Source organism: Oryza sativa, chromosome 3 (assembly GCF_034140825.1).
Source record: "Oryza sativa Japonica Group chromosome 3, ASM3414082v1".
Classification (NCBI taxonomy): domain Eukaryota; kingdom Viridiplantae; phylum Streptophyta; class Magnoliopsida; order Poales; family Poaceae; genus Oryza; species Oryza sativa.
In genome coordinates, this window is record NC_089037.1 from 1,838,105 (window position 1) to 1,851,848 (window position 13,744).

General features: G+C 46.2%; 2 protein-coding genes and 1 long non-coding RNA gene across 3 annotated transcripts; 1 reads left to right on the forward strand and 2 right to left on the reverse strand.

Moving 5' to 3' along the window:
* Positions 1-1,146: 1,146 nt before the first annotated feature.
* On the forward strand, positions 1,147-2,883 carry LOC4331516 (expansin-like A1). The gene is made up of 5 exons (NM_001402032.1): positions 1,147-1,370; positions 1,480-1,592; positions 1,700-1,878; positions 2,158-2,290; positions 2,380-2,883. Exons 1-5 carry the CDS (start codon positions 1,205-1,207, stop codon positions 2,626-2,628), a joined length of 840 nt encoding a protein of 279 aa, NP_001388961.1. The 5' UTR covers positions 1,147-1,204; the 3' UTR covers positions 2,629-2,883.
* Positions 2,783-3,585, reverse strand: LOC136355566 (uncharacterized). Its single transcript, XR_010739839.1, has 2 exons — positions 3,433-3,585; positions 2,783-3,361 (listed from the first exon to the last, which is right to left on the reverse strand). It is a non-coding gene; the product is annotated as an uncharacterized lncRNA (long non-coding RNA).
* A 2,838-nt stretch (positions 3,586-6,423) lies between these two features.
* LOC4331517 (putative HVA22-like protein g) lies at positions 6,424-9,623 on the reverse strand. Its single transcript, XM_015773237.3, has 7 exons — positions 9,343-9,623; positions 8,540-8,586; positions 8,356-8,454; positions 8,208-8,264; positions 8,051-8,114; positions 7,768-7,977; positions 6,424-7,238 (listed from the first exon to the last, which is right to left on the reverse strand). Exons 2-7 carry the CDS (start codon positions 8,569-8,571, stop codon positions 6,834-6,836), a joined length of 867 nt encoding a protein of 288 aa, XP_015628723.1. The 5' UTR covers positions 8,572-8,586; positions 9,343-9,623; the 3' UTR covers positions 6,424-6,833.
* Between the last annotated feature and the right edge of the window lie 4,121 nt (positions 9,624-13,744).

Sequence of the window (13,744 nt, forward strand, 5' to 3'; positions counted from 1 at the left end):
CCAGAAACTGAATAAATCCAACGCTCTACAACAAGGGAAGCTCACCGGCCAACACCAGCTAGCAAAGCTAGGCGACCTACTCGCTCAATGTTCATCAGTAATACTAGTATTTGGTTTTTCTTTGCGTGGGACTCGACTTTTGTCTTGAGCTGAGATTCGTGAAATGCATGGTACTAATAATTAAAATCCTGGGGTTCTACACAAATAGATCTCGTTCAACGGAAACAGGTGATTCTGAATGCGCACAGATGCAGAGACAGGAGGGGTTAATCCGTTAGTATAAACGCCCCAGGATTAGCAAAGATCGATTTTCATATGGCGTCACGTAACCGTCAATATTAATTTCACAAGCACATGAAAAGGACAAATAGAATCGAAAATCATAGCGATTATTAATTATTATTTCCTCTCCAATTTGCAACCGGCTCTGCTAGCTGTGTCGTCCACATCCGTTTCCAGGAGTCGACGTCCAACCGTACTACGATGATTCTACGCTCCTAACGGAAAACAATCTACCGAGCTACGAAACGAGTGCACAAGACCACGCAAAATCTACTAACACGATTACCTCATAACCTCCCGTGAATTAATCGTTTTCAGATGGCCGCGTATCTCAAACCCCAGCCGCGCCCGTACGATTTGACACGAAACTTGGGTACATTTTTCAGCAGCAGCAGCGGGGCGTGGAGCCAAAATCTTATGGGTATCTCCCGTGCAGCGTCGAGAGATCGACCGCTCGATGCCGCATCGGCGCAAGCGGCCAAGCGGGCCACTTCGCGCGCGTGCCGCGCTGTCGAGTGGAGCCGGTGGCCGGTCGTCTCCCGTCCCGTGCGATCCCCTCCTTTTCCCTTCCATTTTGTCGGGCGCGGCCACCGCCTTTTACACACCCGCCTGTCACGACGTACACCTCCTCCTCCACACATACGCACGCAGCCGATTCGCGCGGGATCCGTACTTTTTTCTTCTATGTATATCTCTCGTTGTGGGATTAGTTATTGGTTTGGTTACTAAGTGGCGCCTAATTACCTACTTACAGTTGCAGATACGGGGTTGGCTGTGTGCGCGCGCGCGCGGGCGCGGGCGCGGGCGTGTGGGGGGGGGGGGGGGGGGGGGGTGTATAAAACCAGTCGTCACGCACACGAATCCACCTCGGTCTCTCTCTTCTCCGAAGCGACCCACACTCCCCGTGCCCGAGCCAGAGAGTATGGCCGTCTCTGTCCGTTGCTGCTTCGGCTCCTCCTCCCTTTCGCACCACGCGCGACTACTCCTCGTCATCGTTGCGTTGCTCGCGCCTCGGCTCGCTTCCGGCTGCGACCGCTGCGTGCGCCGCTCCAGAGCGGCTTACTACACCTCCTCGCTCACGCTGACTGGTATGTCGACACGACGGCTCTGTTTTTGTTCGTGGTTTTGCGTGCAGAGGGAGCGGCCGGATTATGGATCGACTGATTGATTCTGTTCGTTTGTTCTTGCGTGGCACAGCCGGTTCTTGCGGGTATGGCACGGCGGCCGCGACCTTCAACGGCGGCGGATTCCTCGCCGCCGCGGGCCCCGCGCTGTACCGGGGCGGCGTCGGCTGCGGCGCGTGCTACCAGGTAATCAAGCTCGATCGAGAAGGAGAACACAACCGAAGATAGGCAACTAGCTTAGCTGCATATGCCATGTCCATGGCTTCCCCATCCTGACCGATTCGCTGCTGCAGGTGAGATGCAAGGACAAGAAGCTGTGCAGCAACGCGGGCGCCCGTGTCGTCGTCACGGACCGCGCCAGGACGAACCGCACCGGCCTCGTTCTGAGCAGCCCGGCGTTCGCCGCCATGGCCCGCCCCGGCATGGCCGCGTCGCTCACCGAGCTCGCCGCCGTGGACGTCGAGTACAAGAGGTAAGCAAAGCTCACCAAGCTTTACTTTTTACCCAGCTCGCTTTCTTTTCACCAACCGCACCTTAGCTCGTGTTCCACACATATATAGATAAATATTAACTTTACCACTGTTCAACAGAGAGAGTTTCACCGGTCCGTTGCTGTAGTTTACCAGTTGCAAAGCGTACGTACGAAATGTTTGGCAAGTGCTAGGCGAGGCAATAGATAGTGAACACGTACGATTGTCCTAAGCCGGAATTGGAAGTCAGGCTCAAATTCGTCAGCGATGTGCATGTGCAGGGTACCGTGCGAGTACAGGCACAGGAGCCTCTCTGTCAGAGTCGACGAGAGAAGTCGCGGACCCAACGAGCTCACCATCAGCTTCCTCTACCAAGGCGGCCAAACCGACATCGTCGCCGTCGACGTCGCCCAGGTAAAAACACAGCACAGCACAGAACAATCATTAACAATCTGCAAGTGTTTGTGTCGCAGAATCTAACAATCGTGTGTTGGGAGCTGCAGGTTGGGTCGTCGAGCTGGAAGTTCATGACGAGGGAGCACGGACCGTCGTGGAGCATGGCGAACGCGCCGCCGGGGCCGCTGCAGATGAGGCTGGTGGTGACCGGCGGCTACGACGGGAAGTGGGTGTGGGCCGACCGGGAGGTCCTGCCGAGGCGGTGGCGCGCCGGCGAGGTCTACGACACGGGGGTCCAGATCACTGACATCGCCCAGGAAGGCTGCTTCCCCTGCGACACGCACGAGTGGAAGTAGAAGCCCAGCCACACGTACTTCTCCTGTCGTCACGGCCATTTTGGTTGGGCTTTGATGAGAAAGAAGACGTCTCTCGGCTCGCCTCCAGTAGAGATTTCACTGACCCGATTTAGAGTCCTCCTAATCCCTCGGCAACTTCAGAATTTCCTCCTCCGTTTCTTCTTCTTCTTTTCCAACTTTGTACATGAGCTACTAACTAATGTGTAAAGATAAAATTAAAGCAAGTTACAAACCGTCCCGTCCCATTGGGAGCCTAAACAACTAACGAAAAACGAACCGAATTGGCGCCGCCGTGAAGCAACAACTCTCCTGAGAACGTTTGCAACAACCAACGTATCGCAGTTTCAAAGGGCTCACATGCTGTTGCTGCCTCTGGCCTGGGTGTGTTGCTTCCGGCAACATTCCTCTCTACCCTGAGTCCCTGACACATGGCTTGCTCGGCTGCCTCTGCCTACGGTGTGCTTGGTCATGTTGCCAGGTGCGGAGCTAAAACGAAATGGAGGATGGTACCACTTGCTTAATTTACTTTAGTTTAGATCGAATTTAAGCTGATGCGGATGTCTAAGTTTATATTGAGAGGGTACATACATGATAAGAATAGATAAGATATAGCTAAAATAATTTTCTTAACCGGGTTACTGGCACCCTCCTAATATACAGCCCCTGCACGTTGCTCGTTGCTGTTGGTGGTCAGACTTGCTGACGGAGCTGGTCGTTAAACCTTATCAGAATTCTGCATGAAATGTGAGGTGATTACCGAACCGTTTCCATTATCTGAAAAAAAATGTGAGGTTGATTACTTACACGAGAACAATTACGAGGGATATTGCAATTCAGAGTTTCAGACATGTATGTGGTGGGCATCAGGGCACGGTAGGTGAGTGGGCCATAAATGGCAGTCACAGCCATCATGGACACCGCAACTCCACAAGTCCATGGTGCGAGGTATGATGGCCAGTTGCCCGACTGAACTGAATGTGCCGGTGAAAGTGAGCTTTTAAAGTGAGATTTCCCTCGCATTACGTTGCCAGTGATCGTGTCTACGTGATGGTACAGGGTTGGATCAACACAGCATCTTCTGCCTTTCGATCTGAAACTAGGTACTAGCTGCAAGTGAACCAGTGATTCAGACTTCGAAGCACTTCATTTCTTCATTTCTGCTGCCCAAATTGTCCATTTTCTTTTTCAAAACTTGGCTGTCCACGCTCCACGGCCTAGGACCAGGTCATGGCTTCTAATCAAACAGCTCATGAACGCATATAAAACGATACGTTTGAACTAATTTTTTCACAAACAACAAAACCGGTGGTAGTTGAAATCAAATTAAAATGGAGTACTTGAAACCGAGGGTTCTGCAATTCTGCTCAGCGCCAAAGCAATCAAACATCCGAGCAACTTAGCAACTAGCACTTGAGAAGGTTAGGTGGTCAACCGTACACCATGCGTGCAGCAGCATGGATCAATCGATTTGCAGCACCAGCAGCCAACAATCTGATCCGATCACTGAGGCTCCAACATTTGTAGGCAAGCAACACGATGATCACTAAAGCAAGTATGTCATGTGTGAGAGCCTCGAGTGAGACAGAGCGGCCGGCCCGGCGGTATAATTCACTGTCCCCTTGTGCTTAGCTTGCAGTAGGAATTCAGTAACCTCCAACACTTGGCATTTTGCTGCCGTATAATCAATCATCATACGAGCCGACCAGCACAAGAAAGAGGACTCGAATCTAGTGGTTAGGAGAACTCCAAATGAACAACTGAATTTTAATCACGAAGGGTAGTTTTGAATAGTTCTTGTTACTGTCTCTGTTTGCTTGTTTCCACACATGAGCCTTTGGTTTGAGGTCCATGTTCTTGCCCAATTAGATTCAGAAGTACAATTCTGGTTAGGTGTTTCAGATGGTTGCTCATTTAGGTGCACAGAAATACTAGTGACAGTAGTATTGAAGAGCTGTTGCCAAGTTAGCAGAGGCAAGTCTTGTACTTAGTAGATATATATTAAGTCTTATCATGCATTCAGACATTAGGATAATCCTAAGAGCCGAAGCTAATAATGTTCTCGTTTGGTTCAGTGAACAAAAAAATGGACAGCTGATTTGTAATATTCTGATTCTGTTTCGGATAACAGAAATCACAGGTCAGAATCATGAGTACTGTGCATAGTTCTGAGCTTCTTATCCATTAGTAGGACAGGGCGTTCTTATTATTATTTTTCTTTATCTAAAAATATTAGGACGCAACTAGTGAAACAGATGGGGCAAGTACGCATCAGCTTCATGAGTGGATTTATTTGGGAGCCATGAACTCCATCTTGTGACTTGTGAAGAGAAATTGGTGGCCTACCTAAACCAACGGTATCTCCATTGTAGTTTTGTAATTGTGCTAACACCAATGTGACAGTTATTAGGTGACATTTTTGTTTTGATCATGACAAGATAGAAATATATATCATGCAACCCCAATCGAATATAACTACTACGAACAGAGCCAAGTGACAAAATGGTTGCAATATTTCTTTTTCACTTTGTTGGCTAACGAATCACCAGCATAAAACTGATAGTTTATTTCATCTGCCGACGTAGGTTGCTAGCCCAAGTATTCAAGCTGAAGTTTGCAAAGATGCTACTTAAATGATGACGATAGCAACTCTATATTAGATTATTGAGACGATGTTTCAGAGAAATCGGTGATGTTACTTTCTGAAGGATGCGGTGTCACACAATCACGAATAAGTGGGTCACTGTTGTTCAAGCAGGAGGAGTTGGTGGCGACTGTATTAACAAAACCTGAAGAGAAAATATGAACAGAGAGCCTCTTAATTTGACTGAAGACAATATTTAGTTTTAAAAAATTGACTGAAGTGTGAAGACATAAATAACGATCTGACGTTTGCAGAAATTTTATGTGTATGCATGATATCAGTAAATACTATGTTGTTATGGCGACACATGTTGTTTCATCTTCAGTATGACTTGGGTTCAGATTCTCGGGACCCCAACCAGTGTTCATAGCTTGACTAGGTAATACTTGGGCCAGCAAAAACAAAGTAACAGTGAATAGGGCAATGATTGATTTTAGGTGGTGTTTATATTGTAAAACATAGTGATAAGTCAGGCTCAGACGTGTTACCTCAAGATGACATAGCCACATCATGATAAATCTCGCTTAACCTAGACGCTCGGAAAGAAAGCTTTGGTGTCGTTGATCAGCACGCAACTACCTTGCAGAAGATGCTCTCAGATCACATCGACTATAGCCTTTGTGCATATATCGGCCTACTATCAGCCACATGGCAGGGAACAATTTGCCAACTCAGATGAAATTTATATGGAACAGTTCAGTTACCTGTTACCGCATATATATGAAACAAAATATAAATACCATGTTCTAGACAGTGCATGAATCTCCATTTGGAACACCTAATTTCAGATGAAGCAGTTTAATCAGCAGAAGAATCTGGAAAAATATTATTGATCTAAACCGGAATCTGGAAAAAAAAAACCGGGCTTAGGTTTTTCTGGGCCTTAATCTACGGATTACAGCCTGCAGCCAGGAGGATACAAACGTTTTGACGTCAGTGGGCCAAGATATAACAGTACCATTGAGAGGCCAAGAATCCAATACTTATCCGGCCTTTCAAGATCCTTGTCCGTTTATGTGTTGAGGTTTGAAAATGACTGGTTTTGGCTGTAGCCTGTACGCAGTTACTTACCACCGATATGATTCATCCAAATTTGGCTTGCTCACGTTAGTAGGAAATCAGACAAAATAAGAGTACAGGAACAAAAAGATCAATTAAAAACAAAGGGATCAAGATCAACTATACTAATTACCCATTTGATTTTTGTGATGATTTTCGGCAAGTCAGTCACGCATACTTTGGCATGTTGAACTTTTCAAAATTCAAATATGACGGACCTGACTCCTCATGGACAAGTTCGACCCATCTTGATGCATTCGACATGCCAAGCTACTGATATGTGTCATCATTGCCTCTATTATGCACATTTGGGAGTAGTGAGACGACAGCAACAGGCATCACATCAAGAGGAGGAATGTGTGCGTTCACTCCAGGAGGATTTGAAATATTTGAATCACTTTTCACCAACCCAGCATTTCCTTCTGTTATCAGTTGAACGCCCGAAGGTGCAGAATCATCCCAGCATAGAGCGAATGGTGTGTCGAGATCACCCTTGGTGTAGGTTCTAACTTGGTGGAGGTCCAGACCCGGCCGTGCGCCTCCTAAGCCGGCCCCTCGTCATCCGAATAGCCTCCTGGATGAGCGTATCTTCGTCTGGTATTGATGACTGACGTGCGTTGCTTGTTGATGGACCAGATGGATCAATCTGCATAGCTTCAGTGTTCTGAGGGCCGTCGCTGGCGTTAGCTTGAGGAGGACCAGCATGTGCCTGTGGCTGGGCAAGAGACTCTGCACCAGGAGGAGGAACAGGAACTGGAGTTGTATCCTGCGTTTGGTTCCTTGGTGGAGCAGAAGGAGCTTGGGTGGGTTGTGGTGGCAGTGGAGGCACCGAAGGTGCAGGAACAGGCTGAGGTGCAGGGTTCACTTGCCGAGTCTGTGCTGGTGGTGGGCGCTGCTGCTGTTCACGTGCCTGCAGAATAGAAGGGTTGCAGTGAAGTCAGTATGTCAGTCACACAAATATAAACTGTCACACATGCTCGCTACTCCCTCCGTCCCATAATATAAGGGATTTTGGAGAGATGTGACACAATACATGGTCCTAGGATGTATCACATCCCTTCAAAATCCTTTATATTATGAGACGGAGGGAGTAATAAATATATAGAGGTGCAAACAATCTTTTGAATCCTACAACTGGTAAACAGGACATTAATACTAGAACAGTAAACATCACAATGTGCTCAAATAACAACTCTATCGTGCACTAACAAACAAAAATTGTTGACACCGCCTTATAAATGGCATGGTTAAAGAGTGCAACATTTAGTAATTCAATAAGGAGGTAATCCAAGCTTCTCAAGTCACCTACTGTAGTAAAAGATCATAACAAGAATGAGGCTAGTGTTAATATAAAAAAAATACCATGAACAGATCAAACTATACTAGAAGCAAAAATACATAAATGGACTGGGGAGTAACATCAACGTTTTAAAAGATACCTGTGGGCGAGATGTTTGGGTTTGTGACTGTGAAGCAACATATTGCAAGATTTCATAAAGCCTTGTCTGACCATAGTTGGAAACCTTCTGGAAGTAAAGAACCGCCATGTCGCAAGCTCTAGTCCTCAACTCAAGCAGATTGTGATCGATATCAGCTTCGTATTTTGCAATCCACGGTTTAAAGAATGATTCATACACATAGGCAGTCCCCTGAAATCAACCTGTGTTACCAACAAACAAGAGATAGATTCTTCTAGCAGTTTGAAATACTAGAGTACCATACCAGTGTTTTGGGATACCACAAAAATACGACAAATGCCAGCTTTGCTTCACTGTACATTGGCAACCTACACGCAAACAAAATTATCATCAGCAAGCAGGTAAGATTTCCCCTTTACTGTTACACCTGAAAAAAATACAATTCCAAATGGTCAACTTACCATGATACAAAATTATCCCCAACTCTATCAAAAACAGTTAGAACAGCAAGTAAAATCCTGCAAAAGCCATGATCACACAGCTGAGATCAAGCATAAGAAATCCAAGAATGATAGTCCAAAATAAAACAAAAGGGCATAAAAAGCATACCAGTACTGACACCAGAACCGCAACTTCTCGATCTCAGGCTTGTTCAGTTCCACCGTCTTGTAGCAATCATAGGCTGGGTATGCATATCCAAGAATAAGCCTGCAAAATAGGTAATAACAAACATGTAGCAGACCAAAACCATTACCTACTGCAGTACTTTTGTACAAAAACTGCTGCTACTTACATTAAAGCCCCAGTAATGAATGAGCCAGCCATATTGACTGTTGAGGCCTAAAGGTTAAGAAAACAAACATTTGTTAGAAACACTGTTTAACAGCCAATAACAGCATCCATAAACAAGGATGTCCTATGAGCATCGAATCTACAGCAGCAGTTACACATAAACCCTCATCAAGCTCCTTCACAACACAAAACATAGATAAGCAGATCATTATACCGCTTTGGCAGTTTTCAACTTTTGCTCCCCTTATTAATACAGTCATCATGCGTTTTAAAAAATAGTATTCAATCATGACTGCATCGTAGATTCATAGTAGCTTTTCGGACCCTTAATTTATAGATTTCAGATTCTCTATACCAGATCCGTTCCAAATAAAAAAAAAACTGCTATACCAAAGGATGAAGAGAGTGGGGGGGAATCTATATGAACAACCTACTTAGTAAACACTAGTGCTAATTTGAGGAGTTTGATAACGGATCGACTTGAATCCCCAAATAAAAAATCAAACGAGCTGCCAAAATTGCTTCGCTAAATTGAGGAACTACCTAGACAGTAAAGCAACCCCCTACAAAGGCAATCACTACGTTTGTCTCGCAAATCTCTCCAAAATCCAAATGCAAGCTGCTTACACCAACATGGAAACAGAGTGCAGAACATACAGCAAAAGGATCACATCTCAACTGCAACAGCAGCCTAATCCCATATCTGACAAACAACCTGATGATACTCGTAGCGTGTATGGAAAGTTGGAAACACTTCTAACGGGCCGCGAAGCTACGGCAACAAATCGAAACGAGGGAGTATACCTTTCCTCCGGCCACAAGCAACGGCTCGATCGAGCGAGCGAGCGAGACGGCGGCGTCGGTGCTGACCGAAGGACAAGAGGGCGGAGAAGCTCGTGTCCCCTGGGCCCGGGGCTCCGACGAGGATGGCGCGGTCCCGCAGCGAACTCGAGGGAGGAGGATGCGAGGCTAGTATTCCGGCGTCTCCCGTACTCCCAGCCGCCGCCGCCGCCCGCGGCTCGCCGGCGTAGTGCGCGAGCAACCGCACTGTTTGCGCACGAGAAGTCGGCGACGGTGGGTGTTTCGGCCGGCGGCTGGCGGCTTGGGCTGCTTTATATTGGGCCGTTAGTGGGTCGTTATCTTGGGCCGTTTTAGATTGGGCTCTTACTTCTGAGACCTCTTGTTGCTCGTGTTCAAGCCCACCTGTTCTCCGCTGCTTGCACCAATGCCAATTTCAGTCTCAGAAATTCAGAATCCACACACAAGTATGTTGTCATGTTCAGATTACTGAAAATGCAGGTGTGCAATTAGCCACTAAGCTTTAAATAAATACTAAATTTGATACTGGTATTAGTTAATTCTTTGCACTCATGCAGATTAGTATTGTCGGTTACAATTGTTTGCACTCATGCAGATCTGGCGATCTCCTGCTATACCGGGATACCAGTTCTCTAGTATTGTCAAGCTTGATAGCTGCAGCACATGGCTGCATTCATCGATAGATTTTTCCGCTAGACGAACATGCTCACATTCTAGAGACAGATGCCGCAGCCGTGATTAACTAACTCAGCCGACCAAATCGGCGGCCGGTGGCGTTTGACATAAAAGAATCTGCATATTCATTCTAGTCGCTCTCGAGAAATGCCCAGGGGTTTTCCGGCTAGCTTTACAAGGTGGTGGGCTAGACGACCTGGGTTCAAAGCCTCACCCCTCCTAATTATTTGATATTAGGTTCTTCCCTAATATTCTAGTTTTTATTCTAGTCGCTCTCTCACAGTCACGTACTGCTTCTCAAACTACATGCAACGACATTCACGAACCCCAACCAAGTCAATTTGGCTTCACTGCAAACGATGGACGATACGATTGGATTTCTTGTCGACTACTACTGCAGACTTCAACGTTCAGGTTGGAGATTCTATCCACTAAGAGTGTGTTTATTTCACACTAAAATTAGAAATTTGGTTGAAATTGGAACAATGTGAAAGAAAAGTTGAAAGTTTGAAGAAAATATTTAGAACTAAACAAGGCGTAAATGATCTGAAGCTAGAAGCTGGTCTGGATAATAATCTTCAGTCATGTCAGTAACTTCTGCGGTTTTGGCTACGAAAAGCATTTGCAACTTGAGGTGTGTTTAGTTTACATCAAAATTAAAATTTTGGTTGAATTGGAATGATGTGACGAAAAATTTGAAAGTTTGTGTATAGAAAAATTTTGATGTGATGGAAAAGTTGAAAGTTTGAAGAAAAATTTTACAACTAAACACGGCCTAAGCTTTAATTCGTGCACAATATAAAGTACTAGTACTATGTATTAGTACATAAATTTTGAAAAGAAGGGTGTGTTTAGTTCACGTTAAAATTAAAAGTTTTATTAAAATTAAAATGATGTGATGGAAAAATTAGAAGTTTGTGTGTAGAAAAGTTTTGATGTAATGGAAAAGTTAAAAGTTTGAAGAAAAAGTTGGGACTAAACCAGGCCGAAGTAGTACATAAATTATCCGGTCTCTAGAATGCTTTACATCAGCATCTCGTGATCCTTAATGTGCGTAAAGAGGGTGTCATTAATTAACAGGTCGTTCAGCTGATCATGCTGACCAATTTGATCAATGATCAATCGATGATGATGATGAAGATAGTATGTCACCTGCTAAGTGACAAGGATGGATGGCACTGCTGGCAGGAGGACACGTCGCATGCTAGCTTTTAACATCGAGAGCCCCACTCTACAAAAACACCTCGAGATTTGTAGATTAATCAGAGCACAGTTAGCGTTCATTAAATTATTTGCAGTGCAATGCATCTGATACACGGTTATTGTACCGCCTGTTATGCTCTTCATTGTCCCTGGTAGGCCATGGTGCGGCAATTCTTTTGTTGCACGCTTTCATGTGTGTAGATCTATCTGTTTATCTGGAGTATCTCATTGGAATCCCTAAACAAAGGTGTGATGCAGGCAAGTACTAAAAATCACGAGCATAGGTTGTAGACTTGTAGTAGCACAAAATCGTAGTGGTATAATATAATTTGATCCATACATAAGAGCAAACGGCCTTTGTGTTGGTATATCAGCCGTAGTCTGCAAACACTAACATGTGGTCATGGATTCTTCCTTCCAGATTCAGGGGGAGTCAAATGCATCGTCAGTAATAAGCAGGACATAGGAAAACCTGGAAAATCTTAGTGCGGACGTGCAAACGGACGAAAAGGATCGTGACAGGGCAACGGGAGATGATCAGCTATCTAGATACTCCAACCACCCTGCATGCAGGGGAGCTTGGAAACAAGCCTGCAGCGAACTAATTCTGCACAAATAACACCAAAGGAAAGAACACCAAAGGTCTTGATCTATAGAGTTGATCACATCGACCCAGCCAAATAACACCAAAGGAAAATAATAGTACTACGCGAGATGCATGGATTCAGAAAGGGACACCAACCCAAACCCAATGATTGATTTCATCGTCTCACAGTCCGATCGATCAATCGATCCATGTAGGGATGAACCCCACATGGAACTATCGAGGACGGTATGGAGTAGCAGCAAGGCCAGTGCCAGCGGCTGGCAAGTCGATCGCAATGATTTGCTGCTCGTACGGCCCCGCCCCCCTCCATTTGCATTGCACCAGACGAAGATGAGCATTGAAGTCGCGAGATATGGCGATCGATCGATCCCTCTCCTTGCAGCGCAGGCCAACCGGTGTCAAACGTCCCAATCGCACGAGCCCGAGAGGCCCCGCCCCAGATGGGACGCTGCGCCAGTGCGGTGCACCCATCCGCATCCGTTCCGCCCCCACCAATCGATCGACCCGACATATTGGCGAGTGCACATATTGGCCGGGACAGCGGAGCGGAGGGGCCCCGGTGCGGAGGAGGAGGAGGGAACTAGGGGAGCGACCGAGCGAGGAGGCGTTGTGGCGCGCGACGCCGACGCGCGCGCGCGGCCATGACGGCATTGAATGTGGGACGGGGGAGTGAGCTGTGATGAGCGAGGTGGGCCGGCGCGCGCGAGGGGGCGCGGGTCCCCGAGGCACGCACCGGCGCATGCACGTGTCCGCGCGTTGCGCCGTGGGGCGCCACACGCCAGGTGCTCCCACACCGGGTGGCAGGGCCCGCGCCACAGGTACTGGCCCTAAACTAACTTTACTCTCCGTGCAATGCAAGATAGATGTGCTGCCAATTTGCACCTGTATACTACTACCTGTGTAATCCAAACAAGAGTCCAAGACGCTTGGAGCGAGTTTGAATTTGTTATTGGCCTTTGCGAATTTGAATTTATATAAAAATATTTAGTCCAAAAACGAAAATGACCTATCAATTCAAGCATGGCGCAAGCGTGGATCTGAAATATTTTGAAGTCCGGACAAACCTCACTATAACTAGTACTACTATTTAATATAGGAATTCTATTTGAAAATTTCTAATTATATGATATTTTAATGGATTATCCCTCGATAAGCCCGGGCATCTGCTCGGGGTGGCCGGATGGTAGGATTATCCTACTTCCTCATATAGGAGAATCATTTACATCTATGGTAGTATTTTCTAGTACATGTGAGCAATTTTTACATGGGATATTTTTTATGTTACATGTGATATTTTGGTACATAAGAGTTACTCCATGTGCTAATATAGTAGGAGTATGTCGGTCGTGAAAAAAAAAAGGAGTTACTCCATCTAAGTAGCTAAAAAACGGCATTACTGTTTGCAAGCCACAGGACGTTGGCACTGACTTTTCAATTTTCACTCTCCATTCAGTTCAAAAAAATTTTCACTCTCCATAATGTACTACCCTGCTGCACAAGCAAAGGAAATGAGGCCACAGCAAATGGTTCGTTAAACGAGAAAATTTACCCTAGAAAGAAACAAATAAACTTATTGAAGTGGCCCAGAACAGTAGTACGAAAAACAGGCACAGTACACTATCTTGTCCTAACTGGCCAGATTACCAGAAGAATCCTGTAGTCCGCTGCTCTCCCTAGCTTGTTGAACACGGTGGTTATACCCCTTCAGGACGGACTTCAGAACCTTGTATCGTAAGCTGATGCTGCCCAAAGCTCATGGGGGGAGTGAAAAATCCAACTCCTACTCGCGCCACTCCGCCACTGGCGCCTGGCTAGCTGCCGAACACAGTATACAAGACCACACCCCCTCCCACCCGTGCGGGCTCTACCAATCCACACCACACCACCCTATAAAAACGCCCG

Coding starts and splice junctions, on each gene's coding strand:
- LOC4331517 (XM_015773237.3), bottom strand. CDS start 8,571: ATGGCTGGCTCATTCATTACTGGGGCTTTAAT. Junction 8,265..8,355: donor CGGTTCTGGTGTCAGTACTG/GTATGCTTTTTA, acceptor TGGCTTTTGCAG/GATTTTACTTGCTGTTCTAA. Junction 7,978..8,050: donor TGTGGTATCCCAAAACACTG/GTATGGTACTCT, acceptor GGTTGATTTCAG/GGGACTGCCTATGTGTATGA.
- LOC4331516 (NM_001402032.1), top strand. CDS start 1,205: ATGGCCGTCTCTGTCCGTTGCTGCTTCGGCTCCTCCTCCCTTTCGCAC. Junction 1,371..1,479: donor CTCCTCGCTCACGCTGACTG/GTATGTCGACAC, acceptor TGCGTGGCACAG/CCGGTTCTTGCGGGTATGGC. Junction 1,879..2,157: donor GTGGACGTCGAGTACAAGAG/GTAAGCAAAGCT, acceptor GTGCATGTGCAG/GGTACCGTGCGAGTACAGGC.